Raw genomic sequence first — 27,854 nt, 5'->3', positions numbered from 1 at the left:
CAATGGCAACTCCAATAAAAGTGGCAGTAATGACAGTTATTTTTGGAGTGAGAACACCAGAAGTAATAGTTCTAGACTCGTTTAAAGAATTTAAGCAGCCATTAAGTTTCAGTTAAGCAAAATGAAAATTCTAGGGATCTACCATAGAACATTATACCTATTGTCAACAATACTGTTTTGGCATTGTAATTTAAAAATTTAAGAAGGCAGATTTCATGTTAAATATTCTTACCACAATAAAATTGGGGAAAAAAAGAAAAAAAAAAACCAACAGCAGCAAATAATTTAAGTAGCTTACTAGCACCTAAATGCACTTGGATTAAGCTGGTTTCCTTGTTCTAAATCATATTTATATTTTCTAGGAATGAGTTAACATAGTTATATTTGGTGATAATTTAAAATACATTATTTTACTTCTGAACCCAACAGTTGAGCAGTTCTACTTCTTTCCAAGTTCTATGAAGAAACCCTCAGAAACAAATCACCTTGGACATCTTACCCAGTTTCCAAAAGAATAACTTTCCATTGCTAATCCCACCACTCCTCAAAAGTACAACCATATGAGTTTTCTCTTTTTGGCCATTCCCCAATTAATCAACTTTATTTACTCATACTAACAACTGGTTAAAAAACTAAAAAGTATCAGTCCAATACATCTATGGTCCCCAACCTCCAGGCTGAAGACTGGTACCAGCCCATGGCCTGTTAGGTATTAGGCCGCACAGAAGGAAGTGAGCAGCAGGCCAGCCAGTGAAGCTTCATCTGTATTTACAGCCGCTGCTCCCCACGGCTCACATCACTACTTGAGCTCCGTCTCCTGTCAGATCAGCTGTGGCATCGGATTCTCATAGGAACTCGAACCCTACTGCAAACTGCACATGCGAGGGATCTAGGTTGCAGGCCCCTTGTGAGAATCTAACGCCTAATGATCTGAGGTGATGATGCTAGTGCTGGGGAACAGCTACAAATATAGATTATCATTGGCAGAGAGGTTTGACTGCATAGAGACCATAATAAATCAATTGCTTGCAGACCCGTATCAAAACCCTATCAGTGAATGGCACGTGACTATGTAATAATAACACAAAGTGTACAATAAACGTAATGTGCTTGAATCATCCTGAAACCACCCTCCGCGGCCCCCTCACACTGGTCTGTGGAAAAATGGTCTTCCATGAAACCGGTTCCTGGTGCCAAAAGGTTGGGGACCACTATAACAGATCTTAAAGACAACAACAAATCTACTGCCTGACTTCAGACTTAAAATCAATAATACACTGACTTTTTCCCCTGCCAGAATATATATTTATTAAGTATAAAAAATTTCAAATTATGTTTTATTATGCCCCTCTGTCTGATGGTTTTTAGAGTCCATAGAAGGAAAATAACAGCTTTCGGTTGCTCACTCTTCAGCAGTACGTGCCCTCCGGTGCCCCAAACAAAAGGGCATAACTTTAGACTCTAATTTATGCCTCAAGTTCCCAAAGTTAGCTGCTGCTAAAAACTTCAAATTCTTTAAGACAACTCTAGAGGCAAAGGATACATATGGAAATTCTCTGGGGCAGAGGGTCTTAACCAGCAGTGTACATACGAGCCAACAGATAAATTGTTTCTAGTACATATAAGCTGTATTCCAACCCCAGAGATCCTGATTTTTTTTTTATCCGAAGTAATTTCTCCAAGGGTTCTGAGGCACACTCTGGGAAGGAATCCTTCTCTGAGTCACCCTGAGTGTGTATGAACAAGTTCCACAGTGAGAAGGTAGAAGTATGGATGGAGTGAGGATGTGATGAATTTGTTAGAGCTTTTGAATTGGACAAGAAAGACTTAAATTCTTCCCCAAAGATTCATTATATTATTCTATCTTTGTGTATGTTTGAAATTTTTCACAGGTTAAAATATTTTCCCCCCAAATAACCCAGTACCATTTTTTGGGAAAGTTTTCCCCAAATGCTCATAACCACTTTTTAGCATAGTACACCCCTACCTTCCACCCCAGTTTCCTGCTGCAGATGGGCTGACTCATTACTATGCGCCTTTCCACAGGGCAACTGATGTTTTAGGATCCCCATCTTTTCACAAGGCTACAGAGTTCGCAACTGTTGCCTGGTGACTTACAGGAGTGGCAAAGCTGCTGCTCCAGATGAAGCCACCATGCTTAGCTAAACTGGGCCAGCTCATGTGATGGTCAGGACCACAGACAGCACACCAAACAATCAAGAGGACTAGAATTCATGACCTAATGGCCATAGTCTCACAAAGCCTCATAGGGACACAAAGCCTCGATGAGGGGATTTTAATCAGGTACTAAACTCAAATTAAAACTTGACTGTAAAGAAGTTATTCTGCAACATAAATTAGGCTGGAGAACAGCTCTGATCTAGTATACAAAAAAAATGTAAAGTGAATTATGTCTAGCAAGCTCTATGTACTCATGCATATATGTAAGTATACATCTGATCTGAAAAGACTTGTAACAGATTTTTAGTGAGGTACCTGATCATTCCACTTCCCAAGGAAGACACCATTGTTGCAAATTTCTGTTCAAGTGGCTTCTCTGATCCCTTCTGGTTAACCTGTAAAAAATTAAAAACCATAGCTTTCAGTTTATTCAAAAGGAGAGAGTGACAACAGGAAAAGGGCAAACTATGAAGCTCTAAGCTCTCATTCCCCCACAGAAACATCAGTAAAACAACCTGAGGCTGCTTCAGTCAACTTTGTGGGGGCTCTGGAAAACAGTCAAAGGTGTATAGCAACCAACCAAATGGCCAATCAAGAAAAAGCTACTTTCAAAACTGTGGGAAAGTTTTGTGGCATTTTTATTTGTCCTTGTCCCGCCCCCTCCCCAGAATGGTGACGACTATAAGTCCCTTGATTCTCAGTTCACCTTATCAAATGAGAGGAAGCAGACCTTATTTACAAATAATTGTGTACATCTGTTCTAAAATGCAAAGGACTCCCTCATCTCTGTGTTTCATAACTCTGGGCACAGGCAGTAAAACTGTTAGACACTGCTTGTAAAAGCTACAAGAGGACTATAAACCAACAGATGCCTGGGGCAAGAAATTCTGGGTGGAGATATACAATAGACCATCTAAACACTGGAGAAGAAGCTGGGTGATATTCTTTGGGAAATTAGGACATTCAAAAGCAGCCACATATATGAAGGAGTTTAGAAGGCCACCCACATACCCAGGCAAGATGCATGCTCAGAAAAGTCCTGAGAAGACCTTAAACCTTCACCTCAGACTGATCCCTAGGCTTGGTGCAGGCCTGGCTAATCAGTAAAGGACTACCCCAGACAGAGCCAGTCTGCAAAGAATGGGATAAGGGTTGTTCTCTTATTTTTGCTTTTTGTTAGTTTGTCCATTTCAGTTCCTGGAATTCAAAGTAATTGTCAAAACATTAGCTGAACATAGCAAAACGAACAGAGACTTCAGTAAGCATACTTGACAAGGAACAGTCCTTGTAAAAATAGTTTGGAAAAATCTCAAAACAAATGGATTACTACAGTCTTTAACAATCCAAAAACCAACCAACCAACCAACTAACCAAAAAAACAACCCAGCAAACCCTAGAGAAGGGGAAGACTTTGACTTCCACAGTTACCACATTATAATCAAATGTGCAATTAAAAAAAAGTAACAGGCATACAAAGAAACAGTAACACAGGGCTCATTCAATGGAAAACAAATAAGATGATAGAAGTCATCCCCATGGAAGCCAAGACATTAAGAGTTACTAGACAAAGACTTTAAAACAATTGTCTTCAATACACTCAATGAGCTAAGGGAAAATACAAAGCACTAAAGAAAATCAGGAAAATAATATATGAACAAAATGAGAGCATCAACAAAGATAGAGAAATTATTAAAAGGAACCAAAGAACAAGTGTGGAGCTGAAAAGAATAAAAACAAATAAAAAATACAGCAGGAGCTCAAGAGCAGATTTGAGCAGGCAAAACAAAGAAAAAAATCAGCAAACTTGAAGACAGAAAAATTGAAATAATTAAGTCTGAGGAGCAGGAAGAAAAAAGAATAAAGAAAAATAACAGAGCCTAGGGGACTTCTGGGGCACCATCAAACAAATAATGTATGCATTATTAGAGATCCAGATGGAAAAGAGAGAGAGAAGGGAGCAGAGAAATTACCTGAAGAAAAAAATGACCAAAAACTTCCCAATTTTGATGGAAGATGTGTATCCTCCAAACTTGATGGAAGATGTGACTCTGCAAATCCAAAAAGTGCACTGAACTCCAGAGAGGATAAGCCCAAAGACACCCATACCAAAAACATTATAATTACATGGTTGAAAGACAAAAACAGAATTTTGAAAGCAACAAGAAAGAAGAGACTCATCACATACAAAGGATTCTCAGTTGCATTATCTGCCTATTTCTCATTAGAAATCTTGAAGGCCAAAAGGCAGTGTGATGACATTTAAAATGCTGGAGGAAAAAAAAAACCCTGTCAACCAAGAATTCTATAGACAGCAAGAGTGTCCTTTACAAATGAAGAAGAAATTAAGACATTCCTGGATCAACAAAACCTGAGGGAGTGCATTAGCACTAGATCTGACCTTCAAGAAACACTAAAGGGAGTCTTCCATGTTGAAATGAAAGGATGCTACATGGTAACTTGAAGCCATATGGAGATATAAAAATCTTCAGTAAAGGTAAACACAAGGGGAAAAATAAAAGCTAGGATTATTGTAATCTTGGCTTGTAACTTTTATTTTCTACAGGATTTTAAATTCAAATGCATAAAAAATAATTATATATCTATGTTATCAGGAACACAATGTATAAAGATGCAATTTGTAACATCAATAACATAAAAGGGAGGGAAGAAGCTTTACATAGAGAGTTTTTATATGCAATTGAAGTTGACAAAATAGCTATAGAATATATACAACATGAGAAAGTAATCAAAACGTATCACTCCAAAAAATCAACTGAACACAAAAGAAGATAATAATGGAAGAAATGAGGAACAAAAAGCTATAAGACATACAAAGGACAAATAGCAAAATTGCAGAAGTAAATCCTTATCAGAAATTACTTTAAATGTAAATGGATTAACTCTCCAATCCAAAAAAAATAGATTGGCAAGATGGATAAAATACATGGTGTAACTATATGCTGTCTTTAAGACATTCATTTTAGATCTAAAGATACACATAGGCTTAAAGTGAAAAGAGTAATCAAAAGAGAGCTGTGCAAAGAGTAATCAAAAGAGAACTGGAGTAGCTACACAAAATACACTCTAAGTGAAAAACTCTTACAAGAGACAAAGAACATTACGTATTGATAAAAGGATCAATTCACCAAGAAGATACAACAACTATAAACATACATACAACAAACCATCAAAGCCTGAAAATATAATGAAGCAACACTGACAGAATTGAAGGGAGAAACAGAAAATTCTACAATAATAGTTGGAAACTTCAATACCTCACATTCAACAATGGAAAGAAAAACCAGAGAGATCAGTAACAAAGTGGAGAATGTGATCAACATAATAAACCAATTAGACATAACAGACATAGACATAACATTCCACTCAGTAACAGGAGAATACATTTTGCAAGCACACATGGAATATTCTCCAGGACAAACTCAAGGACATAAAATAAGTCAACAAATTTTAAAAAACTAAAATCACACAATATATATTTTTTAATCATAATGGAATGAAACTAAAATAACAGAAGGAAAACTAGAAATTTCACAAATATGTGAAAGTTAAGCAACATACTCTTAAATAGCCATTGGGTCAAAGAAAAAAAATCACAAGAGAGATTAGAAAATACCAAAGACAAAAGAAAATAAAAATACAATATACCAAAACTTATGAAATAAAGCAAATGCAATGCTAAGACAGAAATTTATCACTGTGAAAGTATACATGAAAAAAGAAAACCTCAAATCAATAAACTAAGTTTACACCGTAAGAAACAAGAAAAAGAGCAAACTAAACCCAAAGCTAGCAGAAGGAAGGAAACAAAGACTAGAGCTGAGATAAATAAAATAGGGAATATAAAGGTACAAAATTAAAAGTTGGTTCTTTAAAAGATCAACAAAATTGACAAACGTTAGTTAGAATGACCAGGAAAAACAGAGAGAAGATTCAAATTACTAAAATCAGCAATGACAGTGTGGACATTAATATCAATTTTTGAGAAATAAGAAAGATTATAATAAAATATTATGAACAATCGTAAGCCAACAACTTGGGTAACCTAGATATGGACAAATTCCTAGAAACACTCAATCTACCAAAGCTGAATCATGAAAAAAACAGAAAATCTGAATAGACCAATAAATAGTATGGAGACTGAATCAGTAATGAAAAACCTCCTAACAAAGAAAAGCCTGGACCAGATGGCTTCACTAGTGAATTCTTACAAAAGTTAAAGAAGAATTAACACCAATCTTCCTTAAACTCTTCCAAAAAATTGAAAAAGAGGGAACACTTTCAAACTTATTTTATGAGGACAGGATTACCCTGATACCAAAAGCAAAGATACTACAAGAAAACTTACAGACCCAATATTCTTTATGAATACTGATGTAAAAATCACCAATAAAATAGTAGCAAATCAAATTCAGCAGCATTATTAAAAAATTATACACCATGACCAAGTGGGACTTAGTCCCACAATGCAAGGAAGGTTCAACATACAAAAATCAATGTATATACCACATTAATAGAAAAAAGGGAAAAAACCATGAGTACCTCAATTGATATAGAAAAAGTATTTGAAAAAATTCAACAGCCTTTCTTGATTAAAACACTCTGCTCAGTAACTTAGAAATAAAAGGAAACTTTCTCAACATGATAAAGGCCGTATATGAAAAACTCACAGCTAACACCATAATTAATGGTAAAAGATTAAAAGCTTTTTCCCTAAGATCAGGAATAAGACAGTATGCCTGCTTTCACCACTTCTATTCAACAGAGTATCGGGAGTTTTAACCGGAGCAATTAGGCAAGAAAAAGAAATAAAAGGCATTAAAATTGGAAAGGAAGCAGTAAAATGATTTCTGTTCACAGATGACATCATCTTATACGTAGAAAACCCTAAAAATTCCACAAAAACGCTGTTAGAGATAATTCAGCAAAGTTGCAGAACACAAAATCCAATATACACACAATAATCAGTTGAATTTCTATACACTAACAATGAAAAATTGAAAAAGGAAATTAAGAAAACAACTCCATTTGTAATAGCATGAAAAGAATACTCAGGAATAAAGAAAAAAATACTCAGAAATAAATTTAACCAAGAAGGTGAAAGTGTGTACACTGAAAACAACAAAACATTACTGAAAGAAATTTTTTTTTTTTTTTTTTAGAGACAGAGTCTCACTTTGTTGCCCTGGCTAGAGTGAGTGCCGTGGCGTCTGCCTAGCTCACAGCAACCTCAAACTCCTGGGCTTAAGCGATCCTCTTGCCTCAGCCTCCCGAGTAGCTGGGACTACAGGCATGCGCCACCATGCCCGGCTAATTTTTTTTTTCTATATATATTTTTAGTTGTCCAGATAATTTTATTTCTATTTTTAGTAGAGACGGGGTCTCGCTCAGGCTGGTCTGGAACTCCTGACCTTGAGCGATCCACCCCCTCGGCCTCCCAGAGGGCTAGGATTACAGGCGTGAGCCACCGCGCCTGGCCCTGAAAGAAATTTTAAAAGATATAAATAAATAGAAAGACAACTGTGTTCATGGATTGACAACCTTAATATTGTTAAGGTGACAATATTACTCAAAGTGATGGATCTGTAGATTCAATGCAATCTCTATTAAAATCACAATGGCATTTTCTGCAGAAATAGAAAAACTTATCCTAAAATTCATACGAAATCTCAAGAGACTCCAAATAGCCATGATAATCTTAAAATACAAGGAAGTTGAAGGTCTCACACTTCCTGATTTTAAAATTTATTACACAAAGCCACAACAGGATCACACTGGCAAAAGGGCAAATAAACCAATGGAATAGAACAGACAGCCCAAAAATAAGCCCTTCCATGTACGTTCAATTGAGTTTTAACAAGGGTGCCAAGACCAGTCAGTAGGAAAAGGACAGTCTTTTCAATAAATAGTGCTAGGAAAACTGGATATCTACACACAAAAGGATGAAGTTGGACCCTTATCTTACCACATATATAAAAATTAACTTAAAATGGATCAAAGACCTAAATGTAAGATCTAAAACTATAAGACTCTTAGAAGAAAATATAGGGGTGACTCTTCATGACATTGAATTTAGTGATGATTCCTTGGATATGACACCAAGAGCACAAGCAACAAAAGAAAAAATGGGTAAGTTGGACTTCATCAAAATTAAAAACTCTTGTATATCAAAGGACATTTGTATCAGGAGAGTGAAAAGACAATCCAAATAGAAGAAAATATTTTCAAAGCACCTGTCTGATAAGGGATTATATCTAGAATATATAAAGAACACTACAATTTCACAACAACAAAAAACATAACAACCTGATTTAAAAATGGGCAAAGGACTTGAGTAGACATTTCTCCAAAGAAGATACACAAATGGCCAATAAGCACATGAAAAAACTATTGAGTATAATTTACTAGAGAAATGTAATTCACTAGAGAAATGTAAATCAAAACCACAATAAGACACCACTCCATACCCATTAGGATGACTATTACGAAAATAACAATTGTTAGGAAGGATATGGAGAAATTGGAATGCCGGTATATTGCTGGTGGAAATGTAAAACGGTATAGCTACTATGGAAAACACTATAGCAACTCCTTAAAAAGTTAAACACAGAATCACTATATGCTCCAGCAATTGCACTTCTAGGTATAAACCTAAAAGAATTGAAAGCAGGGATTCAAAGATACTTGCACATGAATATTCATAGCAGCATTATTCACAATAGCCAAATGTATAAACAACCCAAATGTCTGTCCACTGATGAATGGATAAACTAAATGTGGTGTGTGTGTGTGTGTATATACACACACATATACATATATACAATGGAATATTATTCAGTCTTAAAAAGGAATGAAATTCTGATACATTCTACAACATGGATGAACCTTAAGAACATACTAAGTAAAATAAGCAAAACACAAAAGGATAAATATTATATAATTCCACTTATATGGGCTATCTAGAATAGGCAAATTCAGAGAGACAGAAAATAAAATAGAATTACCAAGGGTTTGGTAGAGGGAGGTAATAGGGAGTTATTGTTTAATGGGCACAGAGTTTCTGTTTGGTATGATGAAGAGTTGTGGAAATGAACAGTGATGATGGTTGCACATTATGAAATGCCACTGAATTATACACTTAAAAATAAATGGTTAAAATACTAACTTTGTTATTAAAAAAAAGTGTTTTTTTTTTTTTTGGTTTTTTGCCCCCAAGAAACATTTAAGAAACATACCAGATTAATTAAGACTTGCTTCCCATAAATAATTACTTGTGAATCAAAATGCCTTTGGAAACCATCCATCTAGAGGGAAAAAAAGTTATATATTTTATCAAAGCACATTATAGGAATATTTATAATATTTTAAAAGGATCTCCTTAAATGTCCTATTTCTATATTCAAAAGAATGATGTCAGGATGGGACCATGTCTTCTAGATATTCTAAATACCACATAGTAAATAGTAACTATAAGCCATTTTACTCTGAACTATAATACTATCATTTTAATTCTGAGTAGCACCTCAGCAGAATATACTAAATATTCTTGCTATGTTGCCCAGGCTGGAATGCAGTGGCATGATCATAGCTCATTGTAACTTTTTACACCCAGGCTCAAGCAATCCTCTTGCCTCAGCCTGCTAAGAGGCTGGGAATACAGGAGTGTGCCACCATACCTGGCTAATTTTTTAGTTTTTTGTAGAGATGGAGGCTCACTACATTACCTAGGCTGGTTTTGAACTCCTAGCCTCAAGCAATCCTCCCACCTTGGCCTCCCAAAGTGCTGGGATTATAGGCATGAGCCACCACACCCATCCTGTTTTCCATACTTCTAACATGCTGTCTACATAGTCTTTTGGTTTAGAGGTTCACCGTGTGCCAGAACCAAGTAGAAAGGCCTCAAAGATGTTGAATTCTAACTTATGGGGAATAAACACATTCTCTATACACAAACTATAAAGCCATTAAGCTATTTTTAGCCAATGAAAAAAAAAGCACAGAAAATACATACATGATTTGCTACTTTATTGATCTGTGGCAGTGGTTTATACTTGAGGTTTGGTCTTTGGGACCAGAAAATTGGTATTGATCCTCGAGTCTGGAAAAAAAGAGAAGGAAATATGAAAAGAAACATAAGACAAACTTCTTTTTCCCTACTTACTTATTGCAGGGTGTGTGTGTGTGTGTGTGTGTGTGTGTGTGTGTGTGTGTGTTTTTAAAGGCTAGTCAAGTGAAGCAGTGGGAGTGGAGAAGGAACAAAGGGATCTATAACTGGTGGTGATCAATTAGCTGTAAACACCACTGCACTTCAAAGGAAAAAAATAATACAACCTACCAACTATGAAAGAAGCCCACATAGAATACACTTGGAAAGGACTTTTTCTCCTTCTTGTTTTATATACATGGTACTTGTATAGTACAGTTTTATATTTCCTCTAAATTCTAAAATAAAATTATCCATAAGTAAAAATTAACAAGTTATGTCTGTTATATAATTTGGCATTATGAAAAAATTAGAAAATTGTTTACTCTCAAATGAATATTTTTATGAACATATGAATATGTTTGACCTCTAATGCTCTAAGAGCAGCAAGTGATCCACATCTCCATAAGGAGGCAACAAAAGAGACACATTATCTCACAGTGAAGTGCAACTCAGGTAAAGTCAATCACAAACCATCAGCTTGTCCTATCATCATTGTCCTGAATAAGTCTATATCGTTAAACAGATAGGTGGCTCCATTTCCATAACTCTCTTCACACTTCCTACCCTATCTTTTCCGTTAGGGATTTAATTTAAGGGCAGGAAATGAAAGCAGGTTAGTGTCAAATTAATGGACTATCCTTTGCCAGGTGAATGTTTTCCATAATGTATACAAAGACGTTGCTTAGGAACAGAGAGGAAGGAAGAAGAGGGAAATTTCAAAAACATGACAAAAAAAATCACAATCTAAGCAGAAAGGCCAACTGGCTGGCTGCCTAATAGACATATTAACTTGCCTGTACAAATGAAGCCCTGCTTCCATTGTAGTGAACAATTTGTTCTGTTTCTACAAAGTTAGCTGCATGGCCTTCAGAATCAATTCCTAAATTGAAAAAAATAAAGAATTAACCATATTTATTACATAAAGAACATCAGAAACCTACTAATTCAGGGGAGAATTAAGTCAGTTCAAATTAGTGGAAAAGTAATTGTAAAAACAAAATTCAAACAAAAGCATTATACATAATCAGAAAACTAACAGAAGCTCACTCATTTAAACAGGCATAAAGAGGAGTGTTAAAGACCTATTAATAAACAGATGAAGTTGGTTGCTGTTTAGTATTAATACATCAATTGTTTATATATGAAAATTCCTCTAAAACAATGTTTCTCAAACTTAAGACATTTTTTAAAGAAAAAGAAATTTTCAAGGACTCCTGAGAATGAATACAGATCCTAGTTTGAAAAAATACTATTTTCAAAGTTAAAACTATCATTTTAGGTGATTACACTTAGTAATACAATATTAAATGCATGTGAGCCACTATATTTAACATTAGTTATAATATTACAAATGGTCTCCTAGAATGGTATGATTCTAGAACTTCCTCTATAACCTCTCAAATATGCCCACAAAACCTAGTTTGAGGCTGGGCACAGTGGCTCACACCTATAATCCTAGCATTCTGGGAGGCCAAGGTAGGAGGATCACTTGAGTTCTGGAATTCAAGACCAGCCTGAGCAAGAGCAAGATCCTGTTTCTACTAAAAACAGAAAAAATTAGCCAGGCATGGTGGTGAACACCTGTAGTCCCAGCTATTCAGGAGGCTGAGGGCAGGAGGATCGCTTGAGCCCAGGAGTTCGAGGCTGCAGTGAGCTATGATGATGCCACTGCACTCAAGCCAGGGTGACAAAGTGAGACTCTGTCTCCAAACAAACAAATAAACCCAGTTTGAAAAGCACAGCTCTGAAGTGTTTACAGTCTTGATGCTAGTTAGTCCTTTCAAATATTTGAAGCATTCCTTTACAAATTTGTTTACGTGATTTACTTTTACTAAGAAAAGCTTGCTAAGTAAGCAAAGGCAACTTTCAACTAGTCCCTGTCCCAAATTATCAGAAAGAAATCAATAAATTTTTAACTGTCCCAAATATATCTTATCATCCTATCTGACATACTTCTTGAATATAACATTTGGAGGTGTGTGCATCAGTATTTTTACTAATATATTACCAGTCAAACCACGTTGAAAAACTAAAAAAAAAAAGTAATTGAAAGTTTTAAAAATTTTATTAAAAAAAACCCCACAAATATATATATATAACCAGAAGCAGACAAAATAATTGAGCCAAATTAGCAACGACATGACTTCTCAATACTTTTCTAAGATTACTTGTCAGAAAATGCTTGTCTCCTTCCATAATCTCCATTAAGGAACAATATGCAATTATTTTAAAAATGAGAAAGTGAGAGTGAGAGTGTGTTTGTTTGTATGAGAAAAAGATCTTTATGAAAATATTTCTAAGCTATATTAAGGGGGAAAAAAGAAACCAAAGTGCAGGGACATGTGCATGGAATATAACCAATGTCTACAGGAGGAGGAAAAGAATACATTGTATTAGCATAAAAATTATCTGGAAGGATAAACAAAAAACTAACATCTGATTAGCTGGTAGGGGGATAAGAACAGAGCAGATCAGGTCAGAAATGGAAAATAGTTTTTATTGCACTGAAAAAAAAAATTTTTTTCTTTTTTTTGAGACAGCATCTCACTCTGCTGCTCAGAATGGACTGCAGTGGTGCGATCACAGCTCACTACAACCTCCAAATCCTGGGCTGAAGTGATCCTCTAGCCTCCACCTCCCAAAGCACTGGTATTACAGGCATGCCACCTCCCCTGGCCTAAAGATACTTTTTGATATTTATGTAAATGCCTTACCTATTCAAAAAATTTAATTAAAAAATATGTTTCAATCCAAGAAAATCTAGTTACAGGGAGTTGCCAATTTTAATTTTGGTCTGTGATCTTGACCAGATCACTCATTCAATGTCTTTCTTCCTCTGTTATATCTTCCACAATGAGAGACATTAATCAAATAATCTCTACAACTTTACAGCCCAAAACTACAATTTAGTTAATGGTCCATAGGCCATTAAATATTCTGATATACTCAGTTTAAAAAGGAAAACCGAAAGGTTAGAGAAACTCCTTTTCATAATAACAGTAACTTTTAATACAGATTTTAAAATGTTGGTTTGAGCAAATTAGCATGCTGCTAGTACAAAGCCTGCAGAATAAATACTCGAAATGTTAATGTTTACAAAGTTGAAGGCATAAAGTCAAACATCTAGCTTTATGCATGCAAACAAACCAAAAGCAATAAAAGAAAATTCTTTCTGATACAAGTTTAGGTTATTGAAAACTACACCGAGTTCACCTGTGAGTTCAGACATCCAGCAAACAACATAAGTAGCTCCTCTTAAAGCAGTAAGAAGCAGCCTATACTGTTACATTAACATTTGCAATGTAATTTTGGTAGCTGGAGTAAAGCACAAAAGACCTACCTAATTATTATAATGAAACAGGAAATAAATATTTAGCGAGGCTATCAAATGATAACGAAACAAATAAAATACAAAAGGTTACATTCATGTCACTGTAAGACAAAACGCTAATTAGTGATAGAAATGACCCAGTACTGAATCATGGTGACAAAATTCATCTCACCTCTTACATAATAGCGCACACCAGCTCTGAAACAACTTCTCCTTGAGATGAGAATCCAATCGAAGTATTTTCCATTAATAGAACATGAATGCATGGTAATAACTTAACTACATTAAGAAAAATGTGACATATATAAAAAATCACATGTATTATTTCTAGATTCAATTTGAATCTATCTAACCTAGTAAGAATGAATTGTCCTTAAGAGAAAAATGGACAGAGAGTATACAAATCTTTTTGGTTCTTCATGAATGTTCACAAGCCTTTAGTATTGTAATCTTCAATTTCAAAGTTTTGTCAAGTCAATAATCCTATAATGACATATAAACAGTATGCTTAAGCGGTCTACTGTAGTGTTTCTATTTAAATCATATGCTTTCCTTTCTCTAATATCCTCAACCAGTTTCTAAAAGCAAAGAATTAAATATTAACCACATCATCACATCACTGAAAAACCTACTCAGAATGAAAAACAAATTTAAAATAGATTAACCTTCAAATAAGAAATGAAAAATGGAAAAAAAGGTAGGCTACTGCATTTTAAAAAAAAAGAAAAAAACCTGAAATATATCACATGCATAATTACAAATGTAAATTAGCGTAACAGTTGGTAAGCATATGAAGATTTACAGATCAAACTGAATTAAACAAGGATTATCTAGAAACAGACATTTTAGCTCTACTTTTTCCTTGAAATAGGAAAAATGAACCTTAATATGAAAAAGACTATCTCCTCAAAAGCTTTTCTTAATATAAAATTATTTCCCTTTCTACTGGTAACAGTATATGCTATATGATATAGCTACCATTCAGTAACGTAAAAAGTCAGATGCCTGGAAATTCTGAAGGCTAATCTCCCCACTTCATTCCCAGAGAAAACGGCTGCAGAAGCCTTTGGAATTGGCATACCTCTTACATTAAATGTTTTTATTATTAAATACAATAAACAGAAAAGAATATATAATGTACATAAATATTTACAAAAACATTTGTGTATGTGGAGTTATTACTTAATGGGTATAGAATTTCTGATTGGCGTTATGAAACATTTTGAAACAATGATGCTGGTTATACAACATTGTGAATATAATTAATGCCACTCATTGAACTGTACATTTAAAAATGATTAAAATGGCAGATTTTATGTTAAATATATTTGATCATAATAAAACTATATTATACATACACATGCCTCTTTGCACCTACCAGCATTTTTGAAGCACTCTGGGATCCTCTTCATCTGGCCCCCTCACTGCCCTCTAAGAAGTAACCACTATCCACTCAGTTCATCATTCCCTTGTCTTTCTAGTTTTGCCACTAAATAACTTACTGTTTAGTCTGAATAGTTTTTGACCTTTTTTTTTTTTTAACATAAAAGAAACTACACTGTATATATTCTTTTATTTGTTCAACATTATGTTCATGAGGTTCATTTGCTGCTGCGGCTATACAATATTCTACTGCATGACTATATCACAGTTTATCCCTTCTACTATCCACGGACATGTAAGTTGTCTCCAGATTTACTTACCATAAATAGCACTGCAACAAACCTCTCTGTAAATGAACACGTGGAAGTGGCTCTAAGGAGCAGTACTACTGGGTTACAGAGTATGTTCATCATCTGACCTTATTAGGAAATGCCAAATTGTTTGGAGAATTACTCTGGCTTCTCATCTTTACCAATGCTTGATAGTTCTGCTTTTTAATGTTTGCCAGACTGGCAGGGGGTATGATAGAAAGACAGGTTTGTTTTATTGTTTCAACGGCCTTACCTTTTTTCCTTTCTCATTTATTTAAGTTTGCCCAATGGTTATTTTCTGTATGTAAAATTGTTTTCTTAATATAATTTGATTCATCCATTACAAAGCATAATAGCATAATAAAATAAGTTATCTGTCAACCTACCATCCAACGTCAGAACAGTACCAAAACCCTGAATTTATCTATCTGTTCCACCTCCATTCCATCCAACTGCCTTCTCATCCAGAAGTAACTATTCTCAGGTTTTTGGAAACCACTTTCCTGTCTGTTTAGTTTCACCACATGCAACCATGACTTAAATACACACAGCTTGTTTTTCAGTTTTATAAAAATGGTACCACGCTATTTATAAACCTCAAGCCCTTGTTTTTTTCTCCCCGTTAAGTTCCCAAGATTCATCAGTACACTGCATGAAGCAGTAGTTCAATTCTTCTTCAGAGTTGTGTGAAATCTGTAAGAACCATACCACGAAAGACCTAATTCTGATAATGAAACTTGTGTTATTCACAGCTTTGCTCTAAAGCGGTACTGTGAACATTCCTATAAATACCTCCTGGTATGAATGCATTGGGTAGGCACAGGAGGAGCACTGGCAAGTTCACAAGAGAATGCCAAGTCATTTAAACAATGGTGGTACCAACTCTATGTGAATTGAGTTGCTAATGATTAATCTCTATTACCTAGTATCACCAGACTTAATAATGGCTTCTCTTGAGCTCCCAATTCACTCTCCTTTGAAATTCATAGCACTAGAGAAGATTGCAAGACAGTATTTATTCACTTACTCAGCCAAATTATCTATTTTGAGCCAGGGCACAAAGATGAATAAGCCTGTCATTAGAGAGCTAAATCTAGGAGAATATGACTGGCAGCTTTCTGAATCATTTTCCTCTGATTACAAGACAAAAATATATACATACTTTATAGAGAATCCAAAAAGCATTAAACAAGAAAATAAAAACACTGAATCCTATTCACCATGAGGTAACTTTTAAAATGTGAGTGCATTTACTTCTAGTCTTTGATCAATGAGCTACACCCAGGGCCACCCACTCGCACTCTCCAGTATGCCCACTTCACACATTCTCCTCAACCTGCAATATCCTCCCTCAACCCACTCACAGCTGATGACATCACTTCATACTTCAGCATAAAGATGAAAGCACTCCATAGGCTCCCATCACATTTATACCCCACCAGCACCCACAGCCACTGCCCATGGTGGATGGGCAGTCCATGCCAGGCCCTCTACTTGTGCTCTAGACCCCAACCCCTTCATACACTCATGGACACCACTCTAGCATGCACCTTCACCAATTTTCCTCTTCTCCCAAATCTTTCTTATCAGAATTTGGTAATATTGCTCATTTGGGGAGAAAAGAAGAAGGAACAAGAACATAATGTCCTTCTTCAATAGTCATATTTAACCAACCAATAGCATTGTCAGATGGTTTACACTCTCTTCTTGGAAACATTATCTTCACTTGTTTCTGGGACACCATTCTCATTTGAGAGGTTTTCCTCTTCCTCACTGGACTTTGCTGGTTCGTCTCATTTCTCTGACTTCTAAACCTGGTAGTAACCTTATGACCTGTCTTTTTGGTTCACTCACTTTGATTCCCTCACTTCAGAAGTCTTTGGTCCCCACTGAGGCCTAAGGCTCATTTTTTCACTATCTAGAACCCTCCTCAGTTCGTCTTCTCTTTTTATACAGACCTTTTCTCTTCTCTACATTAATTCCTTCCTTTGAAGATTTCATCCAGATTCCTGGCTTTAAATGCCATCCACCTATATCCTGAGGACTCTCGAATTTATGTCTCCAGCATGGACTTCTCCCCTGAACCCAGTTACCATTTATACAACTACCTCCTTGACATCTTCATGTGGATATCTACAGAAATATCAAGTTTAACATGTCCAAATGGAACTCTGTATACTCTTCTGCCTCCCTCCCACCTCCTGACTCTTCCCTACCTCAGGGGATGGCTTCCTTCCACTTACTCTGGACACGGACCTTCGAGTCACACTAAACTCCTCTATTTTATAACCCACATACAATTTGTCAGGAACTTCTGTTAGCACTGCCTCAAAAACTTATCTAGAACCTGACCATTTCTCACCACCATCATTGTCTACCATCCTGGTCCTAGGCAACACCACCTAGGACAAGTCCTTCTAATTGTTCCTTGTATACACTCTTGCTTGCCTTTGGCCTATTCTCTACATCAGAGTGCTTCAGTCTTATCATGCCAATCCTCTACTCAAATCCCCTAACAGCTTTTCATCACACTTAAAGTAAAAGCCACAGTCCTTCCCATGACCTATGAGGCCCCAAGTAAACTGGGCCAAGCTACTTTGCTGAACACAGCTCCCACCTCTCCCTGTCCACGCTCTCTGCTCCAGTCATGCTCCTGCCTTGGGGCCATTATACTCGCTGATCTCTGTATGTGCGTGAAACATGTGACTGACTATATTTTCAGTCAACAAACTACATTAAACAAAAGCTCATTTAAAGTTTTAAATTTGAAGCTAAATGGGCATGCTGTTTCTAAAATCGCCTTTAAAAAAGTTCTATAAACTCACTTAAGATTATTTGTCCATTCACAATCTTATTTTGAAAAACACATTTATTCTTATTTTACCCTTAGGACAACCTGGAAAGCTCCAGGGTGAACAACAAAAAGCAACAAACAAGAGCTTTTATCCTGAGATTTTCTAATTTTTATTCCCCCACAACTGGAAAATGTTGAATTATTATTCTTGTTATACTTAAAGAAAAGCAGAAAAGTAATCTTTTCTGCTTTTCTTTAAGTATAACAAGAATAATAATTTACTGAAATCATATTAACATAATGAATAAATAAATCATAGACTGTTGTGTTCATAAGCTCCTTGGAGGTGCTTAACAGAAAGAAGTCACCTCTGTTTCTGCAGGGCACAGTCCTGATTAGAATCACGCGTCACTTAACAGGGATACTTTCTGAGAAATGCGTCATTAGGTGATTTTGTACATCACAGAATGTCCTTACGCAAACTTAAATGGTATTAATATAACCTACTACACATACCAAGGCTATATGGTATTGCTTATTGCTTCTAGGCTACAAAACTGTACAGTATGTTACATATTGAATACCGTAGGCACAATAGTTAATTACCTGTGTATCTCAACATATCTAAACAGAAAAGGTTCACTAAAAATACGGTATTATAATCTTGTGGGACCACTGCGTATACATGGTCTGTTGTTGACCGAAGTGTCATTATGCAGCACACGACTGCATAGGTACTCAACAGCATATATTGTGCTTATACTTCAAGAGCCAGCTAACTTTGATTCCCTATTTTTATTATGATGTCTATGATAAAGATATGTTTTTAAAATGAACTTACAAATTAGATAGTCGTTACTCATTTTGCATTTATACAATGATGTCCCCCTAAGCATTATTCCTTGTACTTCATCTACTTTCATTTTTCTCACTATTGCAAATGACAAATAAAATTTTTAACAGTAATTTTCCTCCTCTCCAAATTGCTGGTCACCCTAGTATTTCAGTCTAACTTTTAAAATTACATACTAAGGTAAGTTTTCATTTCAATAGCCAGGTACAAACTACTCTTCTGTAATTTATTGATACAAGATAACATCAAATAAAGACAAAACACAGTATACATATTCCTTCTCTTTAAACCACCAGCCCCAGAACTCTTGAACAGAGAATTAATAATTTAGTAAAAGTTCATTCTTTTAAAAAAAAATGGTGTTTATAATCAGTATTCTAAGATTTTACATCAATGAGTTTCAGCAATTTCTACTACTTCTGAAATACTCTCCTCATGGAATATTTGAGACTGTCTCTAAATCTGCTTTATAATAAAATATAAATAAAGACTGCTAGAAGCTAAAGAGTATTAAGAAAGGATACAGCCATGTAACACTGGAAGAGCAAACCGATGAACCTGAAATGAATAAATACAATATTCAGAATCAATATACTTTAAAAATAAATAAGCAACATTATATAAAAAATATTTACACACAGGGAGGTATTAACAATATACAAACATAACAAAGTAGTAAGCTTATGGGTAACTTTTAATTTTGAAGAAATTTCTCTGATGTAACTTTAAGTATACATTAAAATCATTTGGGCTTGAATATTCACAGGTTTTAGAACACTAATAAAACTACATGAAGTTTCAGAATGTTTACTTCCTTTTCAGTCTTTACCTACAACAACTTCATTCCTCCAGAGGAAAGATATCCCATGCTAACTACAGGTCAAACTACTTTTCCAAAAAAAAAAGCATAGAGAATGACAAGAAATAAAGCAATTAGACGAACCTATTTACCTAGATTCAATTTATCACGTTTCCCTAGCTGGGCCTCCTTGTTTATGTCTCATTTATGTAGACAAAGGAAGAGGAAGGTGGCATCTGTGTGTGTCTCTCCTGGGTGATTAAAAGGAGCCTCATCTCCACATAAAGACAAATACAGAGCTCTCCCCTTGGCTGAGGAATTAGCCCTGGCCCCTCATTTCTCCATTATTCATCCACCAAGACCCACTGTATCTTTCTTAGTTAGACAAAGCAATGTATTTTCACTTAAGCCTTCTATAGGGGATCACAGTAATATAATTAGGCTTCTTCAACCTAGAACAATATGAGAGGGTAGAACTGATAAGTTTGTAAGTTATAAACAGTTAAATTAGAATTATTTATCAGAATCCTTGGTGATTAGGTCATTATTTTATAACATGAATTGAATTAAATTAAATTATAACATGCATTGAATTAAATCTTGGACTATCATACGCGATTTTATTTAGTGGACATTACCTCTGGCTGAGCAGAAAGTTCTCTTAGAAGATGACCGTTCCATACAAACCGCTGATCTGCCTGAGAGAAGTTTTAAAATTTAATAAAATATCTCCTGCCAAGTTGATTTTCTTTTTTTTTTTTTTTCCAAACCATATACTATGAGTAAGGACCAAGTTGATTTTCAATAGAAAGAAAACTATACCAATCAATGTCTCCATCTGGGGACTAGAAGCAGGTTTCTTTGACACATGCTCCAAACAGAAAACATTTTGCCCCTCAAGTTTGTTCCTCCTCTGGGTATTCCTGTCTCATTGCCTCAGGCCAGACAGAAACCTGGGTGTCCTCTCAGGGTCCTTCCTTCCTTCCTTCCCTTACGTCTACTCAATTCCCAAGTACTAAATCTCCTTCAAAATCCACCCTCTTTTCTTCATTTCCACTTCCACCATCCTTGGCCAACACTTGACTCTGGTCTAATTACTAAAACGGCTTCCCCTGCCTCAGGTCTTGACATCAGCCCTCCCCACCCACTCCTCCACAATGCTGCCAGTAGAGTTTTCCAGCCCGTCCTATCTCCTATCTGCTAGAAATTCTTCAACAACTCTCTGTCACCTAAAGAACCAAATCTTTGTGTGGCCTAACCAGTCCTGGGATCTGGCAGCCCCTACTTAACTCTCTGATCTCATCTCTGGCCACTCTGACTTTCACACTATACATACAGAAGCAGCTCCCTCCACAACCTCTATTTAGTCGACTCAGTAGATGAACCAGTTCTCTCCATTCTCCTTATCCAGCACGCCAGTTGAACCACCCCCACTCCCAAATCTAAAAGCCACAGGGAATGGCTCTTGTACTTGGCCACAACCAGAGATTCAGGTGTGTGTTCCAAGTGTTCTGTGCCAGTCATACTTGTTATTTATCATTACATAATTCAACTAAATATTTTATAAACCAATGAGACTAAAAATGAACTGCTCTTTCTGTAAAGTTGAATAATCTGGAATACAACTTGACAAGAGTCAAGTTGCTAAAACAAAATTGCTGTTGAATTAGGAATGGAAGTGGTAACTAAAAAACATTAGAGAAATATAAAAATATACAGGATTCTGCACACAGATTAATATGTAAGTGTTGAACTCTTTAAAGAGACCCAAACTGAATGCCTTATGGATGCAATTTACAAAGCAAAGACAATTTGGAATCAAGGAACCAAAACCAAAGAAAAGCCTGTGGCCCTACATAAACACATTGATCATTGAATATAAAATTTTATGTTTTAAGTTAAAATGTTTAATGTATGTGTTTCGTTTATTACTTTTATAATTCCCTATGTTAACTTTAACAGACTTTTCTGATTATCTGACAAAAAAAAAAAATCCCATTCCATCCCAACAGATGAAATGGCTTTCTCCTTTAGCTTAACCTACTACTGCTACCACCTCTGCTTGGAACTCTCCCTTCTCCCACTGTCACCTGACCAAAAAACTCTCATCATTAAGTCTCAGCTCAGAAGTTACCTTCCTTAATAATGCCATCCCTGACACTTCCAAGCAGAGTGAGACCCTCCTTCTTTCAGATCCTACCACATTGGGGTACATATCTTTGTCACAACAATCATCCCTTGTTTTGTGATTGCTAGGACTACTTCCAGTGAGCTTCCATGGCAGACTGTAGGCCTCCCCTAGGCAGGATCCACAGCTTTTCATTCTGGGTCCCCAGAAACTAGTGCAGTGCCTGATATAGCTAATGTTTGAGAGAGATTTAATAAACAAATGGAAACTGTAGCAACTGCTTTAAAAAGCAACAGTCTCTTCGTAGTTAAAACCAAAGTTTCTTGATTGCTTAGCCTAAATCTAAACTTACATCTAAGCCTACATACAATCTTACTAGATTAGAGTATGAAATCTTACCCAAAAGAGCCAGTCAACTAAAATATTGATTTAGACTGCACTATATGAAATTACCATTTTTACTGGTCAAAAATTGTCAATTATTGGCCCAACATAATAGGTAACAGGGAGCAACCTTTCAAATTGTCTGCCCACTGAATACATCTAAGGCTTGTCAAAAAAATTAAGGCAGCAGTTATCCAGATTCTTGTACAGCAGAAACTTAAAGTTGAGATCATTTGTAATTTTAAAGATACATTCATCATTTAAAAAAAAAAAGCAAAATAACAAAAAAACTTAAAAGGATATTTTCCAAATTCTTAAATTAATAAATTATTACCTTTTGAGTTATAAAAATTATAAATAACATCACTGTAGAAAGAATATCAACTGTGAGAGCATTAATTTTACAAGCCTAATTACGTTGTTAATAGAACTGCTACACTATAGAACACTGAGAGCTAAGAAATTATAAATGAATGCAATGCTAGTTTGAAGATTTGACATCTAAGAGTTAGCACTTGATAGCCTGGTAATATCTCCCCAAAATTTCAAGTTCTGAAAGATTTTCCTCTAATTAGCTGCAGGTATGTTTAGACTAGATTTCTGAATATCTATACTAATGGTTCCAATCCTGGCTGTAAACATATACAGATTCCAGGGCCTTCAATTTGGGATTGTGACATAGATTTAAAACAGGATATGTGGCCTGGAGCGGTAGCTCATGCCTGTAATGCCAGCACTTTGGAAGCCAGAGGCAAGAGGGTTGCTTGAGGCAAGAAGTTCACGACCAGCCCGAGCAACATAGCAAGACCTTGTCTCTACAAAAAAATAGAAAAATTAGCCAGGCATGGTGGCACACACCTATAGTCCCAGCTACTTGGGAAGCTGAAGCAGGAGTATCGCTTGAGCCCAGGAGTTTGAGATTGCAGTGAGCTATGATGACACCACTGCACTTTAGCCTATACAACAGAGTAAGACTCTGTCTCAAAAACAAACAAACAAACAAAAAAACAGGATATGTTTTCAAAGCCCCATACATGATCCCAATATAGCCAGGATTGACAAAAATCAATATAAATTTTTACGGATGAAATAGAAACAAGTCCCTTTAAAATAACCTAAAAATGAATAAAAGTAACTGAAGATCAAGCTTACCCTTTCCAAGAGACTCATTTCTTGGAATTCTGGACTAGTGTTGGACAGCCGGTGCAACGTATGGGTCAAATCATATGTTGTTGAAAAGTAAAATCCATCCACACTCAAGACATGGTTTATCATTGCTAGGAAAGTTTTATTATCTTGTAACTGTAAACAAAGGGGAAAAATCAGTATATTTCATAATTGAAAAAGAACCTGTCAGCATGAGAAAGAATAAAAATAAACATCTGTAAGTACAGTCTGGTTAAATATCACTGGCACAAGGACTGGGCAAGAGAGGGGGATGCTCACCATTTCCCCAGGACCTAGGACAGGTCCTGACACACAGAAGATGCACAATAAATATTGTACGGTGTTATTATTAATATATAACTTGACTAAGTAGGGCTCCTTCCCTTTTTATCCTTCACAGTTTTTACTCTAAAGGGCAGAAGAGTGGTTTTAACAAAATATCATCAGTATAGGTTATGACCTACTGTGTGCTAGACACTTTCTGAATATTCTCTTTAATCTTTGAAAACAACCCTGCTAGGTTAGCATAATTATTCTCATTTGACAAACAAAACACATAAATTCATGAGGGACCCAGTGGGAAGACAGTAAATAACAAGAGATTATTATCACCTCCATTCTCAAGGAACTTTACTGGTTTGCACTGGATAGGAAGTAAAATGGAGTTATTTTTCTTTAAAACAAAGATTAAAAAGAAAAGTTCAGTAAAAGCAATATTTATCTTAACTTCTGGATAATCATTTTAATTAGCCTTCCTAATGAATACCAAGATTGACATTTGTTTTTATCCTTTTTATAAAAAAAAACCTGTTAATGATTACTAATTTGTAATGATCAACATGTTAATCTACATGTTACAAATCTACATACTACAAAATTTTTAATTTGGGACCAGGAATTTTTTTAAAAACAAAAGACAAAAGCAAAGCATATGTAGTGAACAATGCCAAAATTAGCTACAGGGTACAAATACAACAAAGTACAACAATTAAGAAGAAATTGCACAAGTAAATATTATAGGCTATTAAATGAATACAGTCATTTTTATTTCTTTAAAATATCATGCCTAATGGAGAATGAATATACTGATATATATTATTTGATATACATAGTAAAAAAAATTCTAAAGTATAAAAAGCATATCCTACAGTTTTACCTAGTAAGACAGTGCTATGATTCTATTTTTTAAAATGTTTACCATAGGTAAGTTACATGTTTTAGGATAATAAATTTTCCCTTAGAAACAATTTTGTAATCTCAGGTGTAAAAATACAACTTAAAGTTGTTAAACAGCAAACACTGAACATAAAATTACATTTAGAAAACAATAACATCTCAATAGGTGTAAATCTCTAAACATAATGTTGACTTTTAAAAAGTTTTAAGTCAGAAGAGCGAAGACAATGCCATTCATTTAAGTTTTACACCCACTTCAAGCAAAAATAGAAACTGTTTGAATATAAAGACAGGCAGTCTATACTTTGTACAATGGGGTGGAACTGTAAAGATTACCATGCGATTTTAATCTTACTAATCTTAAACTATCTTAATAATTGAAAAAAATTATGATTGTTCTATGACCTTTGAAAATTTCTGTCAAAATATTAAAAACTCTTGGCCAGGGGCAGTGGCTCACGCCTGTAATCCTAGCACTCTAGGAGGCTGAGGCGGGTGGATCATTTGAGCTCAGGAGTTCGAGACCAGCCTGAGCAAGAGCGAGACCCCGTCTCTACTATAAATAGAAAGAAATTATATGGACAACTAAAAATACATACAGAAAAAATTAGCCAGGCACGGTGGCACATGCCTGTAGTGCCAGCTACTCTGGAGGCTGAGGCAGGAGGATCGCTTGAGCCCAGGAGTTTGAGCTTGCTGTGAGCTAGGCTGGTGCCATGGCACTCTAGCCTGGGCAACAGAGTGAAACTCTGTCTCAAAAAAAAAAAAAAAAAAACTCTTACGGTTAGTTATAAAAGTATAGAAAAAATTATAAAATTAATATTTATTTAGCACATTTTAATTTAAAACCTAAGAAACTTTGAGAATTAAAAATAATTTCTTTCTTTATAAAAAATTTATCAAAAGAAGCTTCAACAGTACCTGCCTTCTTGTCATATAACTTATGATACAGAATATCTTTTCTATCCTTGGTGAATTGTCATACATCTTCCTAAGTCTGAACCAGCTTCTGACATTTTATCCTTTGCACTTTCAATGTCATGAAATAACTCCAAGGGTCCCTTTAATGTTAAATTTGTTTCAGGCATCACTTCCTCTGGGACACCTTCATCCTTCTCATCACAGCCACTCCATCATTAATGTCAATAAATTCACCTTCACTAAGACCTCTGGCTGCATATCTAGAGTCTTTTGAATGGTGACAGTGTCAGCATTCCCATGGTCAGCTACTTCTTTTGTGCTCCACTTATGTTCAATTTCAATTTCACTTCCAGAGTTGTTGCTTTTTGTTTCTTTGCATTTCGATCTTTGGTGGACTAATTCTTCAGTTAATATACCGTGGTAACTGAAATTTAAACCATGTTGTTGGGGGACTGGTGTTAACCAAGCCATGGTAACTGAAATCTGTACATACAGGTATAGTGTAAAGAAAAGGAGGACTACCTGAAGATAGACACACACATCTTATACACATACACACAAACACACACATACACATATACTCACAAGTGGTTAAAGTACAGAAAATTCTCTGGGGGAAAAAGAAAATGAAACAAGAGGAACAACTTTAAAAGTATCTTTTATTTCTTTGCAAAGAAGACATGAAGTTAAATCGGACTGTTCACTACATGAGCATTTTCTGTTTGCCTTTTTCTCTCCCAAATGAAATTTTATAATTTACAAACTGAGTCATTAAAAAAAATCAAGAGCAATAAAGCATATGAATGATTTTTTTAAAATATTTTTTATGGCTACATAGAAAAGTAGGTAGAATGATCTTGATCTATAGGTTTAATAGAAATTCACTGAACATTCTTTGTATTTCACAACCCCTCCACCCCATGGTACTTATTTGGTTTTTACAATTAGCGACTTCTCACCTGAATATCAGTTAAGTGCAACATTGTCTTCTTATAAGAAAGGACATCAAAATCTGTTGCTTTCCAGATTACATGATTGAAAAATTCACCTATTTTTGTCTTTTTGGTAATGACAATAAGATAATTACCTGCAAAAAACAAAGCCAAACACACATAATCATACAAAAAGGCAACTGTAAAGACAAAAGTAGGAGTCCTTATTGTATAAACTTTAAAGGCTAGCAGAATGAGACTATATTGTGCTACTCAGATAAAAGGCCCATTTTATTTTATTTATTTTTTTGAGACAGGATTTCACTCTATCGCCCCAGCTAGAGTACAGTGGCATCATCATAGCTCACTGTAACCTCAAACTCCTGGGCTCAAGTGATCCTCCTGCCTCAGTCTCCCGAGTAGCTGGGCTACAGGTGCAAGCCACCACACCCAGCTAATTTTTCTATTTTTTGTAGAGACAGAGTCTCGCTATTGCTCAAGCTGGTCTCAAACTCCTCGCCTCAAGCAATCGTCCTGCCTCGGCCTCCCAAAGTGCTAGGATTATAGGCGTGAACCACCACACCTGGTCAAGGCTCATTTTAAAAACAACCTTACAATTTATGAATAGAAAAAAAGAGTATATTATTTAGAAAAATTCCTGCTGAAAGGTCAAATTTTTTTCAAAAAAGATAAAAGCAAAAGCCTTTGGTAACAAAAGGAGCTGTCTTAGCACTTGGACAGTAGAGACAGAAAATACTTTTCTTTCTCGCCTGTCATCCCCAAGGCATACACGCCTCTGCCAATCATTTCCCAGCAGGTAGCTTAAAGCATCATAGGTCACAAGATCTGACCATTGCAGGGTATTGTCCCTTCTATACCACTCCTATGTCCTTCATGTCACTCTATATGGTAGAGAAATGTGCTGGCGCAGTGTAACTAATTGGTTACTACAATATTACAAGGATGAGTGGTTAGGAATCAAGGAATCATCACAGCATCATGCATAATACATCAACACTGATCCTGGCCTCCTCCTCCTACAAATATCACAGAGTAACCCTTCCCCACTAAATTAGTTCTTAAGGTCTATTCAACGCTCTACCCACAAGTGCCCTCCTGGAAGTTCTCCTGTGTACATTTCTCTCCTAGCACTTGTCACGCTGTACTGTAGTAATTTACTACTTACATGCCTCTCTCACTTGACTGAACTATAGGACAAAAAGGACTTTTATCTTTTATAGTTCTGTATCTAGCACAGTGCCTCAAACTA

At 35.6% G+C, this 27,854-nt stretch overlaps 1 protein-coding gene across 3 annotated transcripts in view; it reads right to left on the bottom strand.

Moving 5' to 3' along the window:
• SACM1L (SAC1 like phosphatidylinositide phosphatase) overlaps nt 1-27,854 on the bottom strand; it is a 61,505-nt gene that overhangs the window by 12,748 nt on the left and 20,903 nt on the right. For 2 of the 3 annotated variants that reach the window (XM_045529814.1, XM_045529813.1), the window contains 9 exons: nt 26,612-26,739; nt 23,541-23,690; nt 20,515-20,574; nt 19,602-19,635; nt 13,909-14,010; nt 11,200-11,285; nt 10,211-10,297; nt 9,435-9,503; nt 2,497-2,576 (listed from right to left, as the gene is read on the bottom strand). In XM_045529814.1, coding sequence (XP_045385770.1) covers nt 2,497-2,576; nt 9,435-9,503; nt 10,211-10,297; nt 11,200-11,285; nt 13,909-14,010; nt 19,602-19,635; nt 20,515-20,574; nt 23,541-23,690; nt 26,612-26,739 — 796 coding nt within the window. The remainder of the gene's footprint in view (nt 1-2,496; nt 2,577-9,434; nt 9,504-10,210; nt 10,298-11,199; nt 11,286-13,908; nt 14,011-19,601; nt 19,636-20,514; nt 20,575-23,540; nt 23,691-26,611; nt 26,740-27,854) is intronic. The other variant, XM_045529815.1, reaches the window with a different exon arrangement.

Source organism: Lemur catta, chromosome 18, assembly GCF_020740605.2.
Source record: "Lemur catta isolate mLemCat1 chromosome 18, mLemCat1.pri, whole genome shotgun sequence".
Lineage (NCBI taxonomy): Eukaryota > Metazoa > Chordata > Mammalia > Primates > Lemuridae > Lemur > Lemur catta.
This window is presented reverse-complemented; position numbering and strand designations above follow the sequence as displayed.